The sequence below is a fragment of the Labrus bergylta genome, chromosome 22 (assembly GCF_963930695.1).
Source record: "Labrus bergylta chromosome 22, fLabBer1.1, whole genome shotgun sequence".
In the NCBI taxonomy this organism is placed as follows: Eukaryota; Metazoa; Chordata; class Actinopteri; order Labriformes; family Labridae; genus Labrus; species Labrus bergylta.
This window is the reverse complement of record NC_089216.1, coordinates 10,766,661-10,794,370: the sequence shown is the minus strand read 5'-3', so window position 1 is coordinate 10,794,370 and position 27,710 is coordinate 10,766,661. Positions and strand designations below refer to the sequence as shown.

The window sequence follows — 27,710 nt, the reverse complement described above, 5'->3', positions numbered from 1 at the left end:
ATGAAGCACATCGATTGAGTTAGACTTTTTGGATAATAATATTTGGACCATGAATATCTTAAAAGGTAGCAGAATACTCGTAATTTGAAGTGTTACCACAAATGCAGGCCACATTGTACCTCCTCAGTTTGGCAGACCTTATCCTTGTTTGAGGAAAATATAATCTCACAAAATGAATCATTAAGAGAGAAGATTCCCCCCCCCCCCCCCCCCCAAGAGGATTAGTGTTGCTGATAGTGTCGGTGGACTCTTACCAAAACTACTGAAGAGTGTGCCCATGGCCTGGTTCTTGGCCATGTCGATTAGCCCTCTGCCCAGACAGAAGTGAGGGAATATCAGCAGCACCTGCTTCACGATGTCGTTGATGCGGGACACATTCTGTTCAGGATATCGCACCAACAAAAGAAGAAAAAAAAACACACAACATACAAATTGGTGGCATGTAAAAGCTTTGACTCTTTAAGCCCTGCTTGGGAATTAGCCAGCACAAGCCCAATGTGTCGACTCTGCAACTTGACTCAGCGGGGCCGGCGGGGCAAGAGCTTTGGAATCACCCTTGACGCAAGCGTGGATAATTAACAAACATCCTGTGCATCATTTGCATGCTGCGCTGTTGTGTTGTGGGGCGGCGAACGGCAAGCTGAGGGGAGCGCGGGGCGTCTGAGTTCACCTCGCCTTTTGATGTCGGAAATTTAGCAACCGTTAGGGAGCACACCGTGTGATCTGTGGAAGAGTGCACGCATACAGTGTGTGTAAACACAGAAGTGAAGAGGTGGCGCTCAGGTAAGCAGATGTTCTTAAAATCGCAACTGAGGGGTAGAAGGAGCACCCGGGGACGCAAAAGACAAAGCTAAAGAAAAACACCTACAGGCACTCTGCATGTGTCTGCGTGCTTTTCTTCTTTCTAATGGTGCATCAAGAAGAAAGAGACTGATACAAACAAACACAAAGCTAAAGCACATTGCTTCATATGGCATACATTCAGAGCTAGTCTTATCTTTACGGGGCATTCTTGAGCACAACTTCTCGACCAAATTGTCTCTTTCTCCTTTTTTTTCCTGAGGCTACAAATCACTGGAAGCCCCAGCGAAAAAAGGTGAAAAGGAAATAATTCATTAGGTGAAGACACAATGGACAGAGCTGTGATGAACGGGCTCAAACGAAGGGGGAAGCACACTAAGTCAGAAACGGAGGGAAGGGGGGAGCGAAGGGGAGAGGCAGAGAGAGCGAAGACAAAATATTTCTATGTTTGGCGCTGCTCAACGCTCAAAAGACAGATCATGCATTATGCATACTGCTTCATTGCAGCAAAGTCTTCAAAGCTCTTGCATACATGGAGGGAGGATATAAATTCATCATTTCTGTTTTTTTTTTTGTCATGCCCGAGCAAAGAGTAGGTGGAAAAGGAGAGGCAGTGCATTTTGTTAAAGCTGTGCGCATGGTTACTAAATGATGGTGATTATTGTCACAGCATGTATTCACTGAGTTTGTAACTGCTGTGTAATGTACGAGTTTCATTGAATATGCTCTCAGTCTGCGGTAGAGGAAAAGTGTATGCACATTGTAAGTCGTCGGGACTTAAATACATACAAATTCCTCACATAAGTTAGCCAGATGTCCGCTTATATTTCAAAGGAAGAAGTTAAAAAAAAAAAAAAAAACTTTTTAAGAGGCTTTTTGTTGGTCTGGTAAAGTTAAACTGGAGGATTTATACCACTACATGTAAGTTACTACCAGTTAGCTTTGTATTTAGAGAGCAAACAAGGAAAAGCAGCACAGCTCCATCTGAAGGTAATAAAATCCATCAAACAGCACCTCTAACGCTCACTAATTGACATGTATAAGTCACTTCCTGGAACCTTAGCTGTTTCCCTCGGCAACAGTCCCCCAGCAACTGATTCCAGCCAAGAAATAGTCAATAGCATGGACCCACATGAAACAACTAATTGCTGTTTGTACACCTGAAGAAAAAAGCAGTTTCGCTCCCTTTTTAGACGGAGACAGATTAGCTGTTTCCAGTTTTCATGCTAGGTGACGCTACCTCTCTGTAAGAAAACAAATAAGCCATCCGGTGTACAGACGCACTTTTCTTATTTCTCCAGTTATTTTTTGGGGGACTTTGTCTTTTGTTGGATGGGACAGCTGAAGAGAGACAGGGAACGTTGGGAAGAAAGAGTAGGGGATGAAATGCAGCAAAGGGCAAAGAGGTTGGATTCAAACCCACAGCCGCTGCGATGAGGACTTTAGCCTCTGTGCATGGGACGCACGATATAACCACTAGGCTCTGGGCGCTCCCTTTTAATACCTTTTTTTCCATTTAAAAAGTAGTCTGTCCTATTAGCCGGTTCAGCCAATATATCAGTGTTGAATGCTGAAGGTAATTTTAGGGCACTATCACCCATCCAAAGCTATGACATGGACATGAGCCATGACCGCAGGCGCAGCTGCCACTAGCACCCACTGCACACAACCTAACGTGATGGAAAATTCACCCCTGATTCACTGTGGAGTGTAAGCAGCCTCTTCGCAGATTTCTATCCATTTGACTCGAGGCCATCTTCATATGAAAATGTAAATAAACAAAGCAGTGACAGTTATGCGGAAGAATCTTGCCTTTCTTTAAGTATTTGTATTTACATCTCACTGTTGTACACATCACATAGCAAAAAGAAGAAACCAATACTATCTTCTCCCCTTGTGGCAAAACACACAGTAATGTTTCAGATCAAAAGGGCGCCCACACACACACACACACACACACACATTCTGAGATGATTTTTTTTTTTTTGCACGGGTAGGTGGTCACTGGCCTAGTTTCTCTCAGGCAGATTTGAGAACGTGATGAAAGGGCGTCATTGATCATGATGTCAAAGCAAACCTTCAGATGTCCGGCAATGTGTTCGACAATAATTCATCACGGCTTTTATCTACATTTACACATTTGCCTGGAGACTAAAAGGGTACAAAAGAAACAAATTATAAGGAGTGAAAGCAGCTCTAAATATAGAAAGATGTACCCCTTTCATCAATCCATACATCAGTGTCCATTACATTCATGATAAAGTTACAGATCAGACTTTTAACTATTGTTTTAAAGTGATGCAATGAATAATAAACTGCTTACACTAGGAGGACATGTGAGCCGAGGGTACATTAAAGTGTGTTTATGACTCCTTATGCTAACTTTTTTTCTACTTTATGAATTCATACTTAATAAAAGTAAGCTGGATTTAAAAAAAACGGAAATAAGGACCATTTATGCGCTCCAGTCCGTTGCATAAAATAAACTTCTATCTAAGGAGAAGGATGTTTATACCATTTTGAAATAGCTGTCAGTAAGTATTTAATGTCCAACAAACATTGATACTCTAGATGTTGGCAAACAATGTAATGATCCAGTACACACAGGCACTTGGCATGTGATTCACTCGAGGCCTCTCTGTTTTTTATATTCAATGCAACGTATACGTATACAGAAATAAAGACAGTTAAGTAAGCAAACAACAGCTACAACCTTGGCTGAATGCGGCCCACCTGTCTGCTGGAGAGAGATTCGGTGAAAGCGAGACTTCATTTGAGATCGATACATGAAATAACATATTCTTCTGACTGGGTGTTCATCAAAAGAGATCTAGGAGGCTCCAAGTCGGGGGGGATGATGAAATGCTGGACAATTTCCCTCCTTACGTTCCTGCTCATGTGCCCATAAATCTTTTTCAAATGGTTTTGAAGGTGGTGTAGCCTGCGAGGCGCTTATCTGACCCATATCGCTACTTATGCTTATTCCCGCAGCACAGCTTCATTCATAATGCCTGGAATCACAATGAGAGACACACACAATATAGGGCTCAAAGACTCCTGTTAGATACTTTCTGGAGGTGATATTCATGGTTTTTTTCAAGCTGGTGCAGTTCTTGTGGGAAGACTGAAGCTCTACCAAGCAGCTGACAGACACATTTTGGGGACATTGGGGACATTGTGTGCCATGTCGTCGGATCATTTTATTGTTTGGATTCTTATGTTGTTGGGTTTTTAAGTTTTTGGTGTTTTTATGTTGATGGGGTTCTTTTATTTTTGTGTTCTTTTGTTGTTTGAGTTCTAATTTTTTGAGTTCTTATGTTGTTTGAGTATCGTCGTTTGGGTTCTTCTGTTTGCGGCGGTCGGTATGGTGTTTGGGTTCCTTTGCGTCGGCTTGTTTTTTAAGGTTCTATATAAAAAAAAGTCACTCTCTTGTCGGACTATACTAGCAGATTTAATAAAAGGAGTGTAGAGGAAATGAAAATATCAGAACCTCTAGCTTTTGTGATGAAAAGGACAACATAAAAACCTAAGCCTTTGATTCCTAATATAAATATCTAATCGACAGTAAGGGCTGCTTGATTTTGTACAATGCTTCCAGTTACACGATAGAAGTTAGCTCGTACCTGGCCACGTTGCTGCACGTTGACGCTCATCTTGAAAAGTCTATATGTGGTCATCTGTGAGCGGCACGTGGTGGAGGTATCGACTCAGGCACTGCTCCAAGCCTACAAGGCAGGCTGGGATTGATGCAATCCACAGGGAGTTGGGCAGTTCCTGAAGGGATGAAAATCTCCCATCGGTGTCGAGACAAAAACTGGGGCGCAGAGTCTGTAACACAGCAGCTCTTCTCTTGCACCTTTTATTTTTACTTTTTTCTCCAGGAGAGAAATAAAAAAATGGTGCCGTGCCCACGAGGGATCTAGATTCAAGCCTTGGCTGAAAAACGGAGAACAGATCGAAAGCCTGTAGCTTTACTTTTGAGCGACGTTGTTTAACTAATGCCGCCGCTGAGGAGTCTCAAAATGATAAGAGGAAGCTTTGAAACGGCAGGATCGTGAAAAGGAGACGACTGGATTGAGCTGTCATGTGTAGGATCTGCCCTTTTTTTTTCTAACTGGGGCACACCGGGGCACTGTCGTATCTACGTTCTATCTTTTCCTGTAAAGAGTCTGTTCCATGGAGATATCTCCTTTGAACAGGGCACATGTGGAAACCTGGAGAGTTGTAACATTTGGTGATTGATGTCAGCCTGTCAGGCTCTGTTATCGGTTGTGAAATCAAGTCAGATTAGCAGAATTATCATATACGTACCTCTGTCCCTGTCAAGTCTCAGAGACACTATCTATGTCCCTAATGCCTTGAACAAGAGAAGAGCACAATAAATCCGTCTCATTGTGCGGCAATTGGCATCGCAGTGGCCATTAAATTATCACCAATGGCACCTTTTATGAGTAGCACACTCAACTAAGAGTGTATCAATAAATAAAGAGAATGTGGAGGCAACAAAATGGCAACAATGACATTCTTGGAGGTGAGACGTGCCAGACGAAAAGTACAAATTGTTAATGAATGCATGATAATGAAATCAAAATGCAAATGAGGCAGCTTCGTTTGGAGATGGAAAACATCCCATGCCATCGCCGGTGTGTCGCCGGAGGAAACATCGAGACGGAGGCAAGGCGCGTCGGAGGGGACTGAGTATGCAGAGAGAGTCATAACGCTCTGTCTGTAGTGCCGACCTGGAGCCGTGGGAGACATTCTGTTGAAGCATCCCATGTATAAGCAGCTCGTCAGAAACAGAGACACAGTTTTGTCTGTTGACAAGGAACGAGTGATCAGCAGGAGGCTACAAAGCGTGAAGTGAAAAAGAAAGTGTGGATGATGGTATGCTAATCGTGCAAACAACAATTATGTCTACCAATCAAATTAGACATATTTAGTTCAGGGAACAAACCAAAGTAGATCAAGAGGAGTTTTTGTATCAACAGTACCTTTAAGCTGCTGAAGTCCTTCTATCGAGAGCTGAATACTCAGAATGGGCCAGTTTCTCCTTTTCTTCTTAAAATATGATTTAAATAATAATCCAAAAGTAAAATGACTGACAGTCAACATCCGCCCCTCACTCTCCTCCAAAGCTCTCCATTTCTTATGCATTTCTTTTCTGGTGTCTTTGTCTTTTGATTCCCCGGAGACTGAAAGCAGCTTGCAGTTAAAATGAACACTTGCTGAAAGATGGATGAGGAAAGTTCTCCGAAGACCCTATTCTCACCAAACGATTAAGCATTAAAGAGAATAGGGAAAATAAATCCTTTGAAAAATCCTTGAGAGGATAAAGGAAATATATTAAAAGTTAGAACAGGTGGGTACACACACTCCACCCACAAGCGTATGGAAGTTTCTGCTTGGAGAACACAGTGTTTATGTATGATTCATGTCAATTAGTCATTCACCGGTATAGCTTCAAAATCCATTTTTTATGCTGCTTGGGGAGCCTGAATGCCTGCCTCTGCTGTTTGACAGGGACTGTGTAGTCCAATTATGCATGTACTGTATGTGAGTCTCTCTGGATTTTATACAGTATATATGTGTGTGTGTAAGTCTATGTGTGTGACTGCCACTTACATCATCATCAAAGAGCTCCATTACAAAAGTGGCCACGCTGCCATTAATGCCGATGAAGAGGTTGATACAGGTGAGCACCACGTAGGCAGTGCTGGGAACACTGAAGATGAAGGAGGCGGGGTACATCATGGGGGTGATAGACCACCTGCAAGAACAAATAAAAAAGACAATGTCACACAAACAAGACACCGATGACAAATAAGGAAACTCCTGACCTGATCTAACATTAATACTTCTGAGAAATTTGATTTGAAAATGAAGGAGATCTCAAAGAACTCAACCTGATTATCTCACCGCCAGTGTTTATGTGACAGCTAAGTAGCAGAAAATATACCACCTCAAATTCATAATAGAAGATTAATAGGCCAGGGGCTGCCGTTTCATGGCATCACAAGCCTCTTCTGATCATTTGCATGCACCCTGAGTGACCCACAAAAACACAGCTGAACAGTAAATGCCAACCACTCTTGGCCTGCAGTAGCTCAGTATTCATAGTATGGTGAAATAATAGTTCAAGATCTCAGATATTCAGCATGATATAGTGAGGCATGCACTAAAGCAGTCAAAACAGATCAAAGGGCCAAAGAACGTGGCCTCCACGGCGCGGTCTGTGGAAGTTACAAAACAAGTCTGAATGTATTTGAATCAGAAACGATGCTACATGTTCATATCACACGTTGGATTAAATGCTCTGTGACTTAAACTTTGATAATCCACGGAGTATGTGTGTCAAACGAACATATAAGCATGAAAAGAATCAGAAAAAACACAGCTGCAGGAAATGTGATGGGCCATCAGGAAGTCTCCCCTTCTCTGGGCGAGCGCCCTTGGCAGCAAGAACTGGATTTGGCCAGATGTATTTAGCCGAGTCTGTAATTTGACTTTTGCCAGACAAAAGATATTCAAGGTTTCTGATAGGTGTGGTCACATACCGATGACATCATGGGGACATACGATTGGTTTTTAATGATAAAATACTGATTGGGCAAAATGTCAAAAGAGCTGGCAGCTTCAATGAGTAGACAGGAAGTACACCATACAGTACACAGTATACACTGGATGTTGAGGAACAGTGTAGAATTAGCCAGATTTAGAACTTACTGTCAGTGTTATATAACAACATTTCAAGTCATCTTTTCTACTCACCCATACAAAACAAGCAGCAGGATCAAAGCCGGCAGGTTAGCAGGAGAAACGTAGGCTTTTTGTTGGAAGCAGAGGAAGATCACGATCACAATCAGGCAGGGTACGACGTAGTTACACTGTCAGAACAAACACAGGGACACAAAGCACTGAGGAAACAATACAAGAAATCTACCTTTAATGTCGTCATTAATGTCTCCAAGGTTAGCTTCTTAATCCTTGCCGACTTTTTTTTTCTCATTTTTACAGACTATCAGAAAGGACGTGTGATTATAGAATCTATATTTTTTTTTTGCTAAGACTGATAAACAGTTAATAGTTGATTCAGTATAAAAATGATTTTATTGTGTTTTTGATATTCCATGCAGCTGCGGGGCTTTTTTGTAGAACAAACGCAGTGTTTTCCACCGGGTGTATCGAGAAACAAGGAAACATGAAAAATTACACAAGAATATTAAGGAGCTTTCACTGTGGATTTCTGCCATATTCTTATTGTGGACAGAGCATGCATGACAATGCAGACAGCTTCAGGCCACAATCGTTAGAGCAGCTCCTTGGGTACTTGTCTCCCGGTCAGACAGTATTTATCCACCATAATGATGAGCATCCTAATGCCATTTCTTTACCAAAGACACCTGATAAAATGTTTACTTCAACTGTGCCTTGGGGAGACTGCCGGTGAGCCTGTTGAGCGTAACCAGCTGCAGCATTCTGTGTCGATGATGACGCCTCAGTCAATAACTGCTGCTCGGGCAGAGCATCTCCCAGAAGCATCGGTGTGAAAGCTATATTATCAATTATACGGGACGGAGATGATTACCATACATAACCTCAGGATGGAAAAAAAAACTCCAGGATACAAGGAGACTTCACTGAGGTAAAATGAGGCCTTTGGCATAAATAAACTACATTTGAGCATGTTTGGTGAGATTGCTTTGTGCATGCTAAAAAAAAAAAAAAGGGATGATGCTAAAATGTACCAACAGGTGTTTTTTTTATTTATCAAGAAAGGGGGTGACATGGCAGCGTGATGGAGTATGTTCTTACCATATCCCAGGCAAAGTTTGCCAACCAGTACACAGTGGGGTTTACTCCGCTCACAAACTGCAGATGCTTGGCTTTGTTCACCCTCTCCTGGATGAGGAAGAGGACGAAGCTGGCTGGGATGAAGGACATGGCAAAGATAACGCAGATGGACACCACGACGTCGGTGGAGGACGTGGCTCTGTGATTCAAAAGGGAGAACAGCAAAACAGGAAGTCATTAGCGAGACTGAAAAAAAAAGAGCCAAAAAAAAAAACGAGTGGCGATGAAACTTAGTGAGTAAAACTTGTGAACACAGGAGTTTTTGGATGATGTGAAATATCCTTTTTGGTGTGAGCAAAACAGTGTCAAAATGGAAATGAGTCCACACGTTTCCTCTGTTAATGATGAAACTGTTTCCAGTGGGTGTACATGTGCTAAAATATGTAAGCACTAACTTCTGTACATCACACATCTTTATGGAATACAAAACTGTAACTAAATTAAAATCTAAATTAAAGTGTTTCATGCCGCCTATGAAACTGACTGAAGTCAGTGATTGAAGTATTATATTTGCAGAATTCATACATTTTTTTAATAGGGTGACTCATCCTTTGCCTTTTCATTATAGAAAACTAAAAGTTGAGTTTTAGTTAAAAAGAAGATCAATGGTTCTCTTGTTGCAAAGGATACGAGGTCAAGCAAAAATGGAGAAGCAATGTTTAACTAATTTTCTGTATTGTTATTATTCTGCAATGTTTGGGTGAATTTCAACACATTCAGTTACAAAACATCTTACATTTGACAGAATATTCTGCTTTTTTTTTTTTTTAGCATCGATGACTTCATGAGACAAGTGTCGCCTACTTTAACGGAAAGCTCATTAGCCTTCAAAAACCATGATGTGCCATTATGCCCGGTTCAGTAATCGTAGCTCTTGTTGGTGTCTTGGTTGGTTGGTTGGTTGGTTGGTTGGTTGGTTGGTTGGTAGCCAGAACCTCAAAAGGTAAAAGCCGGCATTTTTTATGTATGTTTGTTTCTCCTCCACGATTTTAACCTTCATTTCAAAGACTCTTATTCCTGCGGTCAAAGCTATGAAAACGTCCTTCGTTGTGAACGCTCCATTAGCGTTGTATAAAAATGTGCTGTCCTTTCTTAACCCCCGTCGTCATCCTCAACCCTCCGCCCCGCCCTGCGATTAGCTCTCACAAGACTTCCTGTTGTGTAATTAGCATATTAAATGAGTCACCCTGTGTGGCTACATGGCTGTATTTATCATGGCCAACCAGACACAATTAGAGCTCATAAATAAAATAATACACTGCAGTGGGTGCCTGAACATCATTCCTACAGGTTTCATAGGGCCGGGTGCTCCGGGTGGGTGGGAGAGTCTGATCTAACCCTGAATTTTTGAAGCTGTGTAATTGCTGTGAAGAAGAGGACAAGCAATCTGCTAATTAACTAATAATGCAAGAGCAAGAAAGATGAGCAGTGGGAGCAAAGCCTTACAGAATGTGTTGCTTTGCTTTGGGTTTTTTTTTTTTTTTTTAATGAGGAGGGCTGCAGGGCAAAGCCTGAAATGTGATAGAGGAGAGGGGCTGAAAGCACCAGATAATTATCAAGTGTAAGGCTGCAGGCACGACATGCAGGATGATGTTTGTATTATGTAGTATTATGTAATAAAGTAGAAACCATGTCAAAGGAAAAACTGAACTGCACATGATTTAAATATGGGATGTTCTGCACATAATGCACAGAATTTACAAGCACTAATTATTCACATTATCCAAATCCAAAGCATAAGAAGTGACATTACTGTCAGTTGCCACGTTGATACTTTTGAAGCAGTAAAGATGTGATGTATTGATCTCTGTTATTGAGTGTGACATTTGTAAAGACAAGAGAGGAAATCAGAGCAGTGCACTGTTTTTTTTTTTTTTTTGGCTTGAGTTAAGTTGTAATTTAAAACGGGAGGAAACATCACTTCACTCTTCACCTGCATATTGTTTCTTACAAGTTGTTGGCTCATGTCCAAACTTGCATTTGGAATTGGCCATGAAGTGTACTAGAGGGGAGTGTTAATTGAAATTAGCCGGTGCGGTGCAAATTTTTGGTGTCCAAACCCTGGCGATGTAATTAGAGATGAATTATCATCAATGGAACAGCTTCAGCAATGGTCTCTCCTTAAAATGAAGGAGGTGTCAATGAGAAGCAATAAGTCATTTTTAAGGGTGAGTATCACTTAAATTCCATAGAAGCAGTTTTCATTAGGGCAGCAGTGGTAGGGATTCAGAGTGTAAACAGACATATACATTACGCACTACTTTACAATTCTGACTCCTCCGCATAGCAGAGAGACTTTAAAACCCAAAAATAACACAACAAAAAGGAGGCACTTTAACATTAACGACTTACAAAATACCTTCGTCTCTTGCTGTTGTTAAACTAACTTTGTCTGCTGATGAGTTGGTGCAGGTAACATATTGTTGGGTTCTTTGATCGGACCTTTTGGCTGCTGAAGATTATCAATGTGGGTCCAAAAACTTTAAAAAATATATATATATAGAAGTAAAAAAAGGCTTAAAAGTTAGTGTTTAGTTCTTCTATAGAAGTCTTCTACTTACCCCATCCTGTTCCGTGACCTGCACACTTTTTCAACAATGACAGAGTGTCCAAGCTAATCTGGGAATCGCACTTTATAAATTGTAGTGGCCACAGTGTACACAGAGAGGCGGAGAGGGAAAAGAGGCTAATCCTGAATCTACCGTCGGCAGGCGATCGTAATTATCTCCCAAACCCGGTGCAGCCTCGCTCTCTAACTCAGGGCTGTCGTCCGCACCTGATCACTACATAAATACCTGACTGAGGATCAGGTAGGAGCAGCGGCGGAGGACAGAATAAAACTGCTTCTTTGCGGTGATTGGTGGCAGCCACTGAATTGCCTGTATAATGTCAGGAGTTGTGGTTATGGCCCTGCATGGTAATTTCCTTCAGTGGGAACAGTTCCAGCTACTTTGCATTAAAAGTGTTGATCACGATGACGTCTTAGAGCAAAAATAAAAAATAAAAAATAAAAATCAACGACAGATAATGTTGAGGATCACGTAGCAGCTCATAATCACAAAACAAAACAGAGCAGAGTACACAGAGAGCAGTCAGATCCATATGTTGGGATTTAGCAGGTCATTCATCTCCCGCTCTCATGGGGAGCTGATCTCTTACGGGTGCTGGGATAAGGCCGGAGAAAAAACATTTTTTATATCCTCGCAAAGGGGGCTCCCATGGGACTCCAAATCTGTGCATACTCAAACAAATCCACGATCTATCCCTCTATCTATCTATCTATCTATCCATCCATCCATCTATCTATCTATCTATCTATCCATCCATCTATCCCTCGATCCATTTGTCTTACACTTTCTATTGAGTCATCTTTAACTCATCTGTTCTCCCTTTGTCTGTGGCTGTCTCTGCTTCTCTTTCTGACACTCATTCACTCCTGCCCTTCTCACTCTGCGTGGTTTCTCTCGGTTCCCCCGGTAGCCGTTAGTTACCCTCTCCAGAAAATCAAAAATCATGTCCTCCGACAAGAACAAAATGTTAAGTCGCTACCCTTCACATTAAGATTTGGAGGTGGAAGCTGCAGACAAAAAATTGCAGATGTAGTATAAACTCTGAAGCCAACAGAACACTATATTTCTGCACTTGTGTTTAAATTTTTAAAAAAAAGTGATTTTCATGCAGCACCTACCATCTACCCTTTAACCTGAATGATTTTTTTGTTCTGATGACTCACATAGCGACGTAGGAGAGCTGTGCCTTGGTGAGGTTCAGAGGGTGATTGGACACGGAGATGCCATACTGACGGGGGTCCTTTCCTGCCGGCAGATTCCCCCTCAGGATGGCGTTGTTGGCCACACTGAGGAAGGATGGCACGCTATGCCAAGCCTGGTTATAGAACCACACCTGCAGAGGTGGAGACAAGCATTAGGGCTAATAGCAGCATGGAGAGCCTTTGTGGTTGCTTTAGATGTCTCCTAGCAACTGCACACGGTATAGGGAAGGTTGGAACATTTTCTGATGGTCAAATAATAGAGAGATTTTAACATGCAGGTTATGAGAAAAGGACATTTCAAAAAGTCATGAGTGAGGAGCAGTGAAAATTATTAATTCTGTTTCCAGCTGCTACTCATTCTGAAGAAAGGATTGGCGTAAAATGTCTAGGACTTAGTGTCCACTTCCATTGAATGTATTTTACCTGAGAAAATAATCATTATTGGATCATTATTTGGCAGACCAATCTATTTTCAGGGTTATGTTATGCATAAAGGGAAGTCGAGGTCAAAAAGCTCCAGCGACACACAAAAACGATCAACTTTATTAGACCGTCGAGTTTCAGCTTGTGGCCTTCATCAGGGTCATGGTGAAAGGTGTCTGTCTACTAAAGTTAGTGAAGTCCATCTTCTTACTACAAGTGTTACTGGAGCTTTCTTAACCTTCAAGCCTTTCACTCTCCATACACCTCCACAGTTGGTGAAGTGGTGCCAGAAAAACCTTACTTTGCTCCTTCAAGGGTAAAGGTAAGTAGCAGGAAATGAGAAAAAGACACAAGTTCCTTTTTTTTTTTGGCTTTTTTGTGCCTTTAATGTAGAGATAGGACAGTGGATAGAGTCAGCAATCAGGGAGAGAGAGAGTGGGGAATGACATGCGAGAAAGAAGCCACAGGCTGGATTTGAATCTGGGCCGCCCAGTTGGAAGACTATAGCCTCCATACATGGGGCGTGCGCACTAACCACTGCGCCCCACAAGTTCCTTAATAAACACATCAATGATGTAATGAATGTTATAAATGAAACAGCAAGATAGGCAGGCCGTTTGAGATCGATACTTGAAAGCTGAGAAAGTTGCATTGAGCATAAATCCTGAGTATGAGAAATGTTTGACTGAAAGGTACACAAATCATAGAACCCCATGATTGTGTACCACAGATTTCACTGTTAGAATTGCATTTCTTCTTTGATTAGAAAGAAAAGACTTTCTGTATTAAATGTGGTTCAGGTCATAGGCAGGTTAGAAGCTTCAATACACGACAGAGAAAAAAGAAATGTTTATGCTCTGTGTTTCTTTTCTCTTTATATACTTCATTTCAATCTCTGTTTATTTTCACACAGCATCATGAAACCCAGTCAATTTCATGAAACGCCATGAAAAATCGTGACCCAATTTTTGTTCAATTCACGATGAAACATGGTGGAGTTTGAACCTAAAACTGTACAAAAAATGTGACAGAACAAAGTAATGGAAAAAAAAAAAAATACCATGGTTAAAAACTTTTAATTGACCTTTTTAGACTCAATATATTTTCCAGGATCACATTTGCGACACACTTTTGGGTCCCGACCCATCAGCTGAGAACCGCTGTTTTAAATGATGCCTCCAGCTTCATTATGAAATAAATCCCATCTGGCATTGCTGAGACCAGTCAGTAAAGAAGCAGAGAACTGAGGAAAATCACCACATGTGAGATCAGTTTGACTCTGTTCTTGTTGTTGTTATCGTCCTGTTATTGTTGGATCGGGAACATTGTCACTTCTGTATTAAAATATTTCAAATCATGTATGTTTCTCTGGATATTGACGAAAACATTGCAGCGAAAATATGCTGCTATTTGTACTAACTCTTTTGTGCAACTTACAGCGAGAGATTTAGAGAGTACACGACTGCTGTGAGTCTATCGACATTTTCTATCCCGTATATTGGTGTGTTTATCTCTGTGTGAGAGTTTTTATGAGGAGGGAACGAAGAAGAAAAAATAGATTTTAGGCCACTTATTGCTACAAAGGATCTCTGAGGGGAGGGGTCAAATAATCTTCAGAACATTTCTCTTTTTTCTTAAAGAAGAAGCGATGAGTGTGACAAACACTACTTTTTCATTTAATCGAAGATAAAAGCCCGCAGTGACGGCCGGTCTCGATGCGGCATGGCGCGCTGGGTAAAAGAAAAATTTCTGAACACTCTCTTTTTAATGTAAGTGATTCTCAGAGTCGGTGGCTGCTGGGGTGGCGGAGAGAAAAAAAAAAAGAATGGATGAAAGAGAGCGGGAGTGAGAGAGGACTCCCTGCTGATAGTGCCGAGCTAATTAAGAGTGGATGGTGTTTGAGTGTCGGCCTCACGCAGGAGGATATGCAGTACACATACATACTGTACAGTATGTGCACACACACACACACACTCATACTCAAGTCTCTGTCTGCATGTTTGCGGCTCTCTTTATAGCTCTCTCGTAGCTGCATCTAAAGAGACACAGATCAACCATGAATGATATTATTTGAACTGTTAAAGTTCCGCATTGAGATGTTTCTCAAACGGCTTCAGCCTTCAAAACCATTTCGAGTCTTCAGGAGAACAGATGACAAAGAAAACGTGAGGGGTCTGCTAAACACACGCTGTAAGGGACAGAGGAAATACAAATATATGATGACAAGCCACGTTTGCATTTCAACTCCACAACATTTGACGTTTTTTGTTTTCGGAGGAGGAAAAATAACTCTCGTACCCACACAGCGCCAACACCTCAGAGCGAGTTCTTTGTTTGAGATATCAAATTCTACCACTACTGAAAATGCAAGCGTACTTCATTTATGTAAAGTACCACAAGTACTGTGCTGACTTGAGGAGTTTTTTTCAGCTCTTGTACTTCATTATGTCCCAGTGGTACCTTACACGGCACTACATTGACTTTCAGACTACAGTCTCTTTTCAGATTGAGGTTTTTGGTGACTCTTTCATCATCCTCCTTGTAAAAAGCGTCAGCTAAGAGGTAATTATTATTATGTAATATTAGATAAAGTGAGTGGTAGTAACACTCTCTATTGTCTACTCAATACAATATCATGTCTATTGTGACATAATAAAATAACGTCTAAGAATCATCTTAACAGTTTAGAGTGCTTGAGAAATATATTACAAGTGTTTTGTCCTTCTTGACTATAACATAATTATTAAGTTCTATTTTTGGGCCTATATGACTTTATCCAATGTTCGATTAAACAGAGTAGGAAATCAGTGAGAGAGTGGGGAATGACATGCGGAAACGGAGCCACAGGTCGGATTTGAACCTGGGGCCGTACAGGACAATAGGCACGACCTAACCGCTTGGCCGTGTGCGCCGCTTAACATAATGATTTTAACTAATTTGACCGTGCTTTGCTTAAAACTGTTGATAAAACAAATTGACTGAATACAAATGGCTCTGAGTGACTGTGCTGTAGTCACTCATAACATGGCAGCGATTTGACTTATGAGACTGAAATATGCGGAACAATTGTGTTTATCAACTTCGCAGCAATCCTGAATAAACCAGAGTAGATCAGATGTGTAGGTGAGTTAGCCTCTGTCCATGTTAAACTCTTCATCATTACACTTCTTACCCAAAAGATTCTAACAGCACCTGCCTCGTTTCCTCCTCAAACTTTCATCTCATTGCATCAAATCAAGCAGCAGAGCGCAAAGGAGAACAAGGCAATTAATCTAATACCTTTACGTTGTCCCTGGTCCCCAGCTTCTTCAGCAGCGTCTCAGCCTTCGGGAAGATCTGATCAGTCACATTATCCTAATGGAAATGAGGAAAAACAAGATGGGGGGGGGGGGGGGGGGGAAATATTACTTAATTGGATGCACTTGGAAAATCATTTCTGCTCTTTGAAATGCAAAATATGCGGCAGAGGGAGACGAGAATTAAGACTTCCAGAGAGCGTTGGGCTGTGTTGAGCCACTTATTTCCCACAGACTTGGGCGAAAAATGGTGTCCCTTGTTATTTTGGCTACTTGGAAGTTTTTTTTTTGCTTGCTCCTCTGACGTTTCTGTTTTATTAAATAGGGTGGAAAATTAAAATATCCAGAGGAGGGACAGAACATGAAAAAAATAAAAATCACAAGTAACAGAAATCGCCTTATTGCCTAACGCACTAATCATATGAGAAGTTGACTGTAAAGCCTAAAGGAAAAAGAAGGATTTTCCAGCGAGTACAGAGTGTTTCCTGCATCTTGTTTTGATGTGGGGAGAGAGAAAGAGAGGGGGAAGTGGACAGGTTGCATTTAAAATCAGCTCATCCTCACTCATGTATTTCATGAAATGAGCCTTGGGATGGGGGGCTGAGTATGACAGGCATGCGATTTCCAAAGTGTCATGTTGATACCATGCTGGTCAGGCCAGCCAGAGAGGCGCTGAGCACATTACATGTGTGATATAAATGCAAATGGACCTCCTGTTGGACCCTGCCTTCATCATGGGGGAGAGGAAGGGAGGGGAAAGCGGGAGTAAGGAAGAGGTCTGCTGAGGAAAAGTGCAGGTGACAACTGGGGAGAGAGTTGGGGGATGGGGGGGGGGGAAATACGAGGAGAGAAATCAAGTGAGACGTCCCAAGAATGCAAGTGTGCGCTCAGGTGCAAGTGCCTGTCCACTCGGAAAGAGGGAGAGTGGAAAGGATTAGACACAAAAGATATTTCCAGCCCACAAAGACAGTTACCTAAGGACAAGGGGATCAGGAGATTACACCACTTGTGTTATTATTTCCATCCCACAATCCTTTACTCAGCCAATCCTACGCCACATTGTGACATTCTCAGAAAATTGGAGATATTTCAAGAACATATTCAGAGCGAGTTTTTTTGTTTTTTTTGTCCTGCCATACATCAAGTCTGCTCCTTTGGCAAAACAAAGTGTTCACACATAATTTCAGTCACGCAGCATGAATTCTTCATCTCTTTCCATATTGCAGTTTGAAAAAGGAGGAAGAAAAAAAAAAAAAAGTAACACCCCCATCTACGCTGACAGGAGTGTTTGTGTTAAATAACAAGCCCTCTGTTCCAAGTCATTACCTGTTCATACACCGGGGCAAAGAACAAGACTCCTGCTGGTGTCCGTGATGCTTCTTCCAGCAAAACGAAGCAAATCTTCCCATTTCTTTGTGTCTTTACTACACAGTGATTCGCATCACGCATATAGCAGCGGGCAGCGCCAATAGACGGCTTTCTTGAGGATTAGCGGTGGATGAGAGTGAGACACGATGAGAAGTGGGAAAGCAGCTGCTGGGGTTTAATTCCTGACAAAACTCCTCCACGTTCAAACACAAAGATGGAGACTGGTTCGGCTATTTTTCTAGTTGAGTCACCAAACCTCGAGTCCTCTTCACGCATCGAGTCCACAGAGTTCAAGTCTGAGTCACCAAAACAGACTCCCGGTCGAGTCTGAGTTTGAATCCAGTCCCCATTACCGGAGTCAGAGTCAGTAATGTTATCAACAGTCACATTCCTTTAGCATCTCACCGCCTTGTCTGGGTGGTTGAGGCAGCTCCTGTCTGCTCCTTGATACTTCTTTTGCACATCTAACAGGTCGCACAGCTTGTGTTTGCATTCTCTCTGAGATCTTAAAAACTGGTGTTTCCTCATCAGGCATCGTGAGCAGGAACTGTTGCTGAACAAGATGGCACAGGTTTTTTTTTTAAATATTAGATATTATAAGCGTTCAAAGGTTTGTGCTACATTTGTCTTTGTCCTTGTTTAAAGTGAAGTATGTCAAAATGTTTGTCTCCACATTAAAGTGTTACGGAGTCAAAGTATTTTTATGTGCCTGGATCCTTGGCCAAGATTCTCAATTAAAAGGTCCATACAAAAAATAAAAAAATCTATCAGTTATTAAGTCCAAATTCTCTCTATGCTCCGATCCAAATGCATTCAATGCTCAAGTCCAAGTACAAGTTGGAATCATCAATGCTTGAGTCAAAGTCGAGTCAGGGGAGTCCTGAGTCTGTAAATCTTGGACTTGAGAACCGTGCCGCCCCTTTAAGAGAGTTGGCAGATTGTTGACTGGCGATGATATGTGCCGCCCCTTTAAGAGAGTTGACTAGAAGACGTGTGAAGCAGAGCTGTTGTGATTTTTATTGGTCACTTTTTCTGCCACATCCGAAAGAGCACATGTCTGGGAGTACAAGTTGAATGTAACGCTCAAAACTTAAAGTTGTTACACCTATCCTTCAGCATAATAATAATAATAAGAAGAAGAAGATCTTGTGTCAGATCTTTCTAGTAAGAATAAGAGCATCTGTGTGAGACATTTTGATATTTTAGATACGATTCTGGCTTGAATAAATACATTTCAGCACCATGACTCCATTTTTCTCGTCATTCCCATCACCTCTTGCCGCAGCGAACTCTATTTCTATCTGCTTAAGACAGGAAACGCAATTACAATGAAATTTCAAAGCCTTCTTAGGCGTCTGCACAGGTGGCTCAAAGTACAAAAGCATGCTACTTCCCGCTAACGTATCACGTCTTAATGCCTGCCGAGCAGCGGCGTCTAAGACGTTTCCCAATGACAGCGTAGCACTTTAATAACAGGGAATGCAGAGCTAATGTCTGGCCATTAGGGTTACATCACCGCTGCTGCACGAATTAAAGTCACATTAGCGTCCAGATCCAGGAGACAAGGGAAGGGAGCCCGGGTAGGGATGAGACCGGAGACGCCTGAGGGCGAAGCAATGTGCTGATCTCAGAGTAGTTTGAACATCCCAAATTTGAAATGTTAATGAGCGACTGTGTGTGTGTGTGTGTGTGTGTGTGTGTGTGTGTGTGTGAAAAAGAAGCCGAGAGAGAGAGAGAGATTCAAGAAGGGGGCAAGATGTCAGATGGTATGAAGTTCAGGAAGCCCTGCTTGAGTGAAAGCGTATTGCTGTGTACATTTGAATTGAATTGAAGAAGATAAAGTCAAATGATTGTGAGAATGAAAAGGAGTAAAGGTGTGTGTGTGTGGATGTGTGTGTTCTAGTGCAGTCGAGACCCAGATTTCTCGATTCATTCAAAGACACGCAGACAATCATGGCTAGTTTCCATGGACACCCCACAAAATAGTCAGGAGGAATCTAAAACTCCTCTTTTCTTTCCTTTTATATTTCTTTCTCAAGCATTTAAGAATTCAGCAGGGTCCAAAAGTCCACAACAAAAGCATCACCTGGGCATGAGATACAAAAAGGGAACCGAACAAAGAACACCGAAATGATGGGCTGAAATTAGCAGAAGCTCATTTAAAAGATGGCTGCAGCCATGACAGGAGAAAATCAGTCCGTAACAATGTCGTCTGCAGCCACAAAACCCATCCAAACATTTAATGCACCCCTGAAGTGACTACATCAAACAACTGATGATGAATCAATGACAATGTGTGTCCAAGCAATACCTGGCCTGTTGGAATATTCGGAAGAGTAAAGACTCTCTGCATGGATTCACCGTTAGCGTGGACGCTTCGCATCATTAGAAGATGAGCATATTTAAGAACATGTAATATAGGAGACAAAATGAGCGTCGGGGTAACTTTTAAGTAGTGTTAGGAGAATTCACCATCTTCAATTTGAAGAAGATTGTCAGGAACGATCAGAGTGTTCACACTGTACTGCTAAATCAGGAGTGAGCATGGTCAATTGTCAATAAAGTTCCTTTTGAAAAGTCCCACGGACGGATGTTAAAGACAGATCTATGTGTATTTCTCATATTCACAGCTCAACTGCAATCAGTGGTAAAAACGCTGTCGCTCTCTCACACGCATACTCAGCATCTACAATTTATACAAGCTAACAAGACGGCTAAAGAATACAAAATATTCCCCGGCATGCTCCAAGTCTGCAGCTTTTTCCTTCCAACTTTTCTCTTGTTCATATCCCGAGTGTAGAGTAGAGGGGGAAGACATATTAAACAGGAACACCTGCTGTTGCCATGGTGATTTAAGATGCTGTCTGCCATTTTGCAGAGACGCAATCAGGTAAAAAAAAAAAGCCCTGAAGCTTGAGAACCAGCTTGAGGCTCTGCTTTTTAACCGTGCCAGAGTCAGCCCGCCAAAATATGAAATAGGCCAAAAATTCCTTTAACCGGTCGAGATCAGCTGATTGAGACGTGATCACGTTGTGCAAGATCACGTTGTAAAGAAACACTTCAGCAAGAATCGTGCAGCACTACTGCCGAGGCGGTTTAACAGATTTATGGCACCCGAGAAAAAAGGATCAAAAACACAAAAGTCTGTTTGATTCAACCCCTGAAGATCACTGCCCTATTTCAGAAAGCAGGCTCAACAAACTCCAAATCCGAATCCCAACTTCGGAGTTTATTGAGTCTGAGCTGGGTAACTCTGAGGTTTACGTTTCAGAACGGCTGCTTTGAGTTCAGCGTGTTTACCACAACTATAAAAGCCACCATTAACGGAGGCCCGATACTTAATTTCACCATGGCAACAGGGCATCATGGTGATGTGCAGCGAGTATCAACAATGTCAATACATGTTGATAAAGAGTGAGCTTCCATACCAAGCCCAGTGCTGCTAGCATGACTGAAAAGTTGACATTTTATGGAGGAATATTTAAAAAGGAGATTTTTTTCTAACATAATACTCAATCAGGTTTGTTCAGAGTTTCTGAAAATAAGACCCTGATATGAACAAAGCTCATATTAGGGCTTAGGACTGTAATGATTTCAGGCAGGTGTTTGTGTCCTTGGTTTTATGAACCAATCGAGGATTTTCAGCATTACTGTCGGGGATAATCACATAGTGCAGAGTATCAACAGGGTAGGCTCAGAGCGTGTCAATGTTTATAACGTACTTGAAATGAACTGAATAGGTCTTTGAGATCCTTGAATGAAGCTTCGATTGCTGCCTCGGTCAGACGGACCTGGGAGTTGACTGCTCCGACAGAGATCCCTCCGTACCTGAAGAGGCAGCAAAAAAAAAAAGAAGAAAGAGAGGGAGGTTCAAGTGGAGGTAAGAGCGAACGAATAACATCAAGAATGTACTAACTCGCCCACACATTGACACACTTTCCCTGGAAAGCAACACCATGAGAGACAGACATAAAGCAAAGGCAGAGTAGAAACAGTTTGATTTGTTTGGGAGCAGTCAATCATTGGGTTGAACAAATACCTACGATTAATCATGTGTCATAGTTTCATAGTTTAAAATGAAGCACATCAAATGGAGGCCCAGCAGGATATTGTCAAAGCATGACTCCTGCAAAAACATGCACGGATAGAAAATGTCATCACAGTGTGCTGGATTGTGTCCTTTTTGTTCATAAAACACTTAAGTGACCTTCTAAAAGAGGATGCAACAGCATCACAACAGCAGCCCAGGTAGTAATTTGCCTCTCTTTGTGTCCAAAAAAAATCAAATAAATAGACATGTAACCAAATCTAAAGTGCCTGAGCAGAGTCACTGGTCTCTAAAATGCAACCAGATACGTGAATGCACTGTGACACGCGCAAACAAAGAGCCCTTCACATGCTGCACTCAGAGAAACTTGGAGTGGTGGTGGAAATATTCACAACACTCACACTTTACCTTGTTTTACCGGAGCGTTCAAAAGTCTTGACCAGTAAGTCTGTCGCGTTCCGCCCAGTTAAATCCAGCAGTGTGTCGGTCGTGTTCTGAACCCTCTGATCAAAAGAGAAGAGAAAAATGTGTTGACCTTCTGATCTTTGTTTAAGTGACATTGAGCTTATTCCTTCATAACAGTTTTTTTTCCTTTTGCAACTTGGGGCCATTATTATAAGTTATGATGTATAACAGCCACATTATTCGCTTACAACATCGAGGGTTTGAACCTTTTACCCAGCGGTTGTCTTTGTACACATCCAGCGACATGTGGCGACATTGCTTGTGAATTATCTTACAACCTGATGATTGAAACCCAAGATTGTGGGCCCCTTTCAGCTCTGTTTTCATTTGTAAGTCTCTCAAAATAAAATAAAATGGTCTCTAACCCTAACCCTTCGATGCCACAATTGTTCATCCCAAATCACCACATATTTTCTCATCCTTAATTCTCTCTCTCTGCTGAAAATGAGGTCGCAGAGGGTGTCCAAAGAGAATCAAAAACATTAACGGTGCAGAACAGGAAACCAAAAAAACAAGTTCTAAAAGATTCCAAACAATTTTGGGTTGTTCAAACAGTTGAGTAAGATTGGAATAACTTTGATTTATCTGGATGATCCTGGTCCAAGGACAAGGCTGAACAAAATGTGAGAACAACGTTCAAGTGTGTCAAACAAAGAAATAATTGCAAGGATGTTGCTACTCACAACATTTCTCAAGCTCTCGGAGGGTTATGAAAAAAAAAAAGGATTTCATCCTCGTTAAATCTTTCATTTAATAGCCTGAAAATCAAATCAATGGCAACATTTGTAAGGATTTTTCCTTCTGGCGCACTCTGTGGACAAAGAATACAGTATCAAGTCGTTAATACAGCACTGATTATCTGGGTTTGGTAATTAATTAAATTCTGCAACAGGTAAATGTTGATCAAACCTATGTAGGATGTCAGTCATCCAAATGATGGTAAATTTGAAACCTGATCCAAAGGCAACAGGACTGGTTGAAGATCTTGAAGACGTTTCACCGATCCTCCAAAATGCTCCTTCAGCTCTATATTAATTGGTGGACGGAGCTAGAAATTGAAGCCTCTGCTGATGCTCGAGGCTGACACACATGCTAATGATCCACAGGGGCTTGGATGTTAGCGCCGTCCACCCGATAGTTTAGAACTGAAGACACCATTCAGACGAGAGGTGAAACAAATCTACTTCATGCAAAACCACAACACAAGTGAACTGGATTACCTGATCATTGATACCAAAAACATTGATTCCCAAATCCGGATCATTCTTATCCGGCTATTGAACAACTTGGTCAGGGAGCTGAGGGGTCGAAATATTATCACCTAAAAGACTTCTTTAGGTTTTTAATTGGGTGTCTTCATATATGCTTGGTACACTTTCCACTCAAACTTAGAGCAGATTTAAGATTTAACACAAGAAATTGTTACTTCCAGTGGTCCTAAAAATGAAAAAAAGAATCCAAATGTTTAGATACATGACTTCTAATGCAATGTGTTGCATGACCTTTCTTTAACTAAAGTGAGGAGGTAAAACTTTTAGACCAAGCACTTGACTTTTCCTGTGTGTAGCGAAGCGTCACGAGCAGGGAGGCTGACCGCTGCAGCCGTTACTGCTCAGCCAGCCATAAAAACTCATCCACTAGATACAAATCAACAAAACTGAAGAGCAAAAGATGAAAAAGGGTTTTGCAGGTGGTATGTGTTCACAGGACCATGGAACACGTTCTCTCAACCCTTATCATAATAGTCAATTAAGGCCGGCTGCAGGAAGTCTGCTGGAAATGTAGCCCCCCGACAAAGCTACGAAAGCTGTGTCTAATGTCAAAGGACCCTAATTAGATGCCCTTCTGTGGATAAATGGGTACATTCAAACATCCAATTAAGGGGAGGGTACGACACACGGCAGTGAATACACTCCACCATGTGTGGACTGATACTTTCCAGCGCACACTCGCTCGACACCAAGCTGTTTTCACCCTGCTTATTTAGAGAGGTAACACTATGCTAATTAGGGGAGTGATTCTTAATAAAGTGAAGACCTCTGACTCCAAAACAGTTCTGAATGTTCAGCATAATTATACTGGTTATATAACCTTCAGTAAAACAGTTTGATGTGCATGCTTTGGCTACACACGGCGTTACAGATCAACATGGGACATATTTGATATATTGCATCCTGACTCGTGGAAGACAATTTTTCGATCTGCTGGTACCAAATATAGATAATTTAATAAAAATGTAAAAAAAAAAAAAAAAAAAAAAGGCAGAGCCAACTTATCTTTCTGCCAATTTCACTCATCGTGTCAGTACTTCATGACTCGTTACAGTGGCACTTATAACATGAATGAGGGCAACATGAATGGAAGTCTGTTGGCAAAGAAATGGGTTGAAAGTGGGCTAAAAGAAGAAGAAGAAGAAGGCAGTGAAAAGTAATGAAAAAGAAGTAAAGAGATGAAGCATGATAAGAGGTGAAACCAACACACCTTTGCAGTGGATGAATGCATGAATCCTGCACTTTACCTGTTTAAGTGCATTTTATATTCTTCAGTTAATCAGCGATGGGATGGATCGTTAAAATCAACAGTTCCATCTTGATTTGATATAATGGTTGACAGGGGACATTGTATCGACATTGTATGGCATTAAATGATCTCATATCTCATCTAATCTTATTGTATCATATCCTAACTCTACATGGCGTGTTGTTGAATCTATTACTTTTTTTATTAGATTTATTTTTGTGCCTTTAATTGAGAGATAGGACAGTGGATAGAGTCGGAAATCAGGGAGACAGAGTCGGGAATGACAATCGCTTGGAGCGCGCACACTAACCACTGTGCCACCAGCGCACCGAGTCTGTTACTTTTGAGTGTATACCTTCTCTTTTACTTAAATCGAACAATCCAGTGGAAGTCTATAGAACAGCTGATGTCAAGGTAGAGTAATGCTGCCACTGTGGGATATAAAAATAAGGATCAGCATCAAATAATAACGTGCTATTTTTATTGTTATAAGTTATTTTCACGTTCAAAGTATATTGTAATAACAAGATATTTTAACGTAACAAAGTGATAACCTGTACTGTTGGAATATGAAACTGATGATGTTATAATGTGATAGTTCTTAGAATAGAAGTTATACGTTATAACATGAATATATCTTAGGACAATAATAATTACACTTTATTGCCAGAGTGGCAGCATAACACATCCGTACAAAACTCCTTTTACTGAAAGTCACTCTGTTTGGATCTTTCACCACATGGTAGTGCTGTTCCATGGGTAAAAGAAGTTGCAGAAAATGAGATGAGGAGAAGCTGAGCTAACATAAAAAGGAGGAGAGGAATAAAGGCAGATTAGAATGAAGATCAAAGAAGTTGATACAAAATAAATAGAAGGAGATGTGAGAAAAAGAGTGGGTAGAGGATAGGAACATAATTTAAAAAGTGAAAAAAAAAAGACGAAGAAGAGGAGGAGAACTGGAATCACAAAGCACAGAAGAAACAGAAAGAGAAAGCAGAGGAAGACGAGAACCCATCTGGCTTATGAATCAAAGATAAGGAGGACGAACGGCGCAGCAACCTTGGCTTATCTCTGAACAAACATGCTTCCCTTTTCGAAAAAGCCACAGAAACTTGGAAACAAACAGAACCGGAAATAAGAGCTTCTACTCTCTGCTGTGTGTACAATGACTTTATACCCCAAGAATACTGTCAGTGTGGGTCTAATTATTTTGGCCTTGGTCCACATCCCCCTATCAAAAAGACTGAAATGGGAACATGACGTGGTTTTGCGACACCTGAACGGCTTCAGTGTGCTTTGGCATGCTGGTACATAACGTCAGTTCTTTCTGCCACACAGTTGTAGTTTGATAGCTGGGGAAGCAAACAGGGGTGAGGGAAATGTAAACTAAGGAGTAATCAAATCTGTTGAATGAGCTGGCACACTTGAGCTCTGGAGAGATACGAGACTGTGCCGCGTTCATATTAATCTTGGCTGAGTTGATATCACGCTGTACCTCAAAGGTACAATTCAAATTGAATCTAGTATGCACAACGAAAAGCAATCTGCAGAAAACAGAATCTTCTTCCATTACACATCTTACCATCACTCGCCCTCTGACTTCACAAGGTGTTGATCCGTTTTTTTTCTTTTTGTTTCATGGCGTATCAACATGTTTCTGTGTGCTTGAAGTGGTTGTGAAATCATTCCACTCATTACAACTTGATGTGTTTTGAGTAGACGTGGCAGATGCTTTATTGTGTAATTGTCACACGAGTATTTCAGGAGCTGCTCTTCATTTTAGCACCTTTTCATTGTGTTGTGTGATAACGTCCAATACGATCACATCACAACAATCATACTCAATTGCACGCTGGGTTACAATCACTCCCATTACCATCCGCGAGGAACAATTCTGCTCTGGCAGTTCTGCAAACATCCACCTCGGCGACAGATTTTTCATCCAGTCCCCTTCTGTTCGTTTTAGCCAGAACAAAGAGAAAGCATTCGCCCATTTGCTTCACCTCGCAATTCACTGACCTCCATGCCTTTGTTTTTTGAGCATCTCCCGCCTTCTGCTGAGAGGATGCCCTCTGGACAGGTGGTTTTACACTAAAATGGATCTGCGGGTGTTTGGGAGTGAAAGTGACAAATCAAAAGGGCCCGGCAGAGAAAGGATGTGTCAGCCTCTTGTTTTTTTTGCCATGTTGGACTGGAGTGGTTTTGGGAGCTGATGTGTTGGAATGGTTCCTTGCTGACAGATGTTGGATTATAAAAAATAAAAAAACAACTTCATATTACGGATTCTTTGTGGTTTCATTGACATGCATGATGAAATTAGACCATAGAAACACAATATCTCGTGCCTCATCATTTAATCATCACTTTTTCTTCCAACAACAAATACTCTCCAACTAACAAACTAAACTGGAAATGCTAGTCATAGGACGCTATGCCTTTTTTTTCAAAGCAAATTATAAACCAATGCTGACCCTTCAATTGCCTGATAGATGAGCCCAAGGAGAGTAATTTGCAAGCAAGCCGTAGTTAGGCCAGTCTCCAAATGATAAAGACATCAATCGTAATTCGGTGAACGTGGCGGCTTTATCAATTCCTCGGCACGCATGACAGCCGATTCATCTATGAAGGTTAAATATGACCAGTGAACGAGAGTCAATACCTTAGAATTGATAATGGGCTGGCTGTTGCCTGCCATTTCCATGGAAACAATGATCTCGCACAAGCTCCCGCAGGTTTGGCGTCCGTGTTTTTCTCTCGCTTGTCTTTTTTTTCTTCTTTCTGTGGCTTCTCAAGGGCATATTCCAAGGATGGGCAGCATGAAAGATACAAAAGAAAAAGTAGTGGGGAGGCTGGTACACTTTGTCATGATTTATTCAAAAGGGGCGAAGCTTTCAGGTCAAAGGGAATACATCCTCACTGTGTGCGCCGCCACTGTGGGTGGTCTCTGCTTTGCACTTGAATTAATTTCTACACCCACCCAACGCAATGGGCCAAAGTCTGCAGGTGAGCATGCAGCAATGTTGATCAATGCACATTTCCCCATGCACCTGCCTTCTCAAAAGTGCTTGTCATCTTAATTTATTCATGCTTGTTACAATATTTATCAAACCCCTCACCAAGCAACAATGCTCTCAATCTAAAGATTGCTTACTATATATGAGCATGA

At 41.5% G+C, this 27,710-nt stretch overlaps 1 protein-coding gene across 1 annotated transcript in view; it reads right to left on the bottom strand.

The window, feature by feature from the left end:
* The window catches only part of LOC109993387 (phospholipid-transporting ATPase ABCA1), a 149,627-nt gene that overhangs the window by 37,898 nt on the left and 84,019 nt on the right, over positions 1-27,710 (bottom strand). The window contains exons 33-40 of the mRNA XM_065950220.1: positions 21,968-22,062; positions 21,234-21,339; positions 16,127-16,201; positions 12,386-12,555; positions 8,614-8,791; positions 7,570-7,685; positions 6,424-6,568; positions 255-378 (exon numbers count right to left, since the gene is read on the bottom strand). Of these exons, the coding sequence (XP_065806292.1) occupies positions 255-378; positions 6,424-6,568; positions 7,570-7,685; positions 8,614-8,791; positions 12,386-12,555; positions 16,127-16,201; positions 21,234-21,339; positions 21,968-22,062 (1,009 nt within the window). The remainder of the gene's footprint in view (positions 1-254; positions 379-6,423; positions 6,569-7,569; positions 7,686-8,613; positions 8,792-12,385; positions 12,556-16,126; positions 16,202-21,233; positions 21,340-21,967; positions 22,063-27,710) is intronic.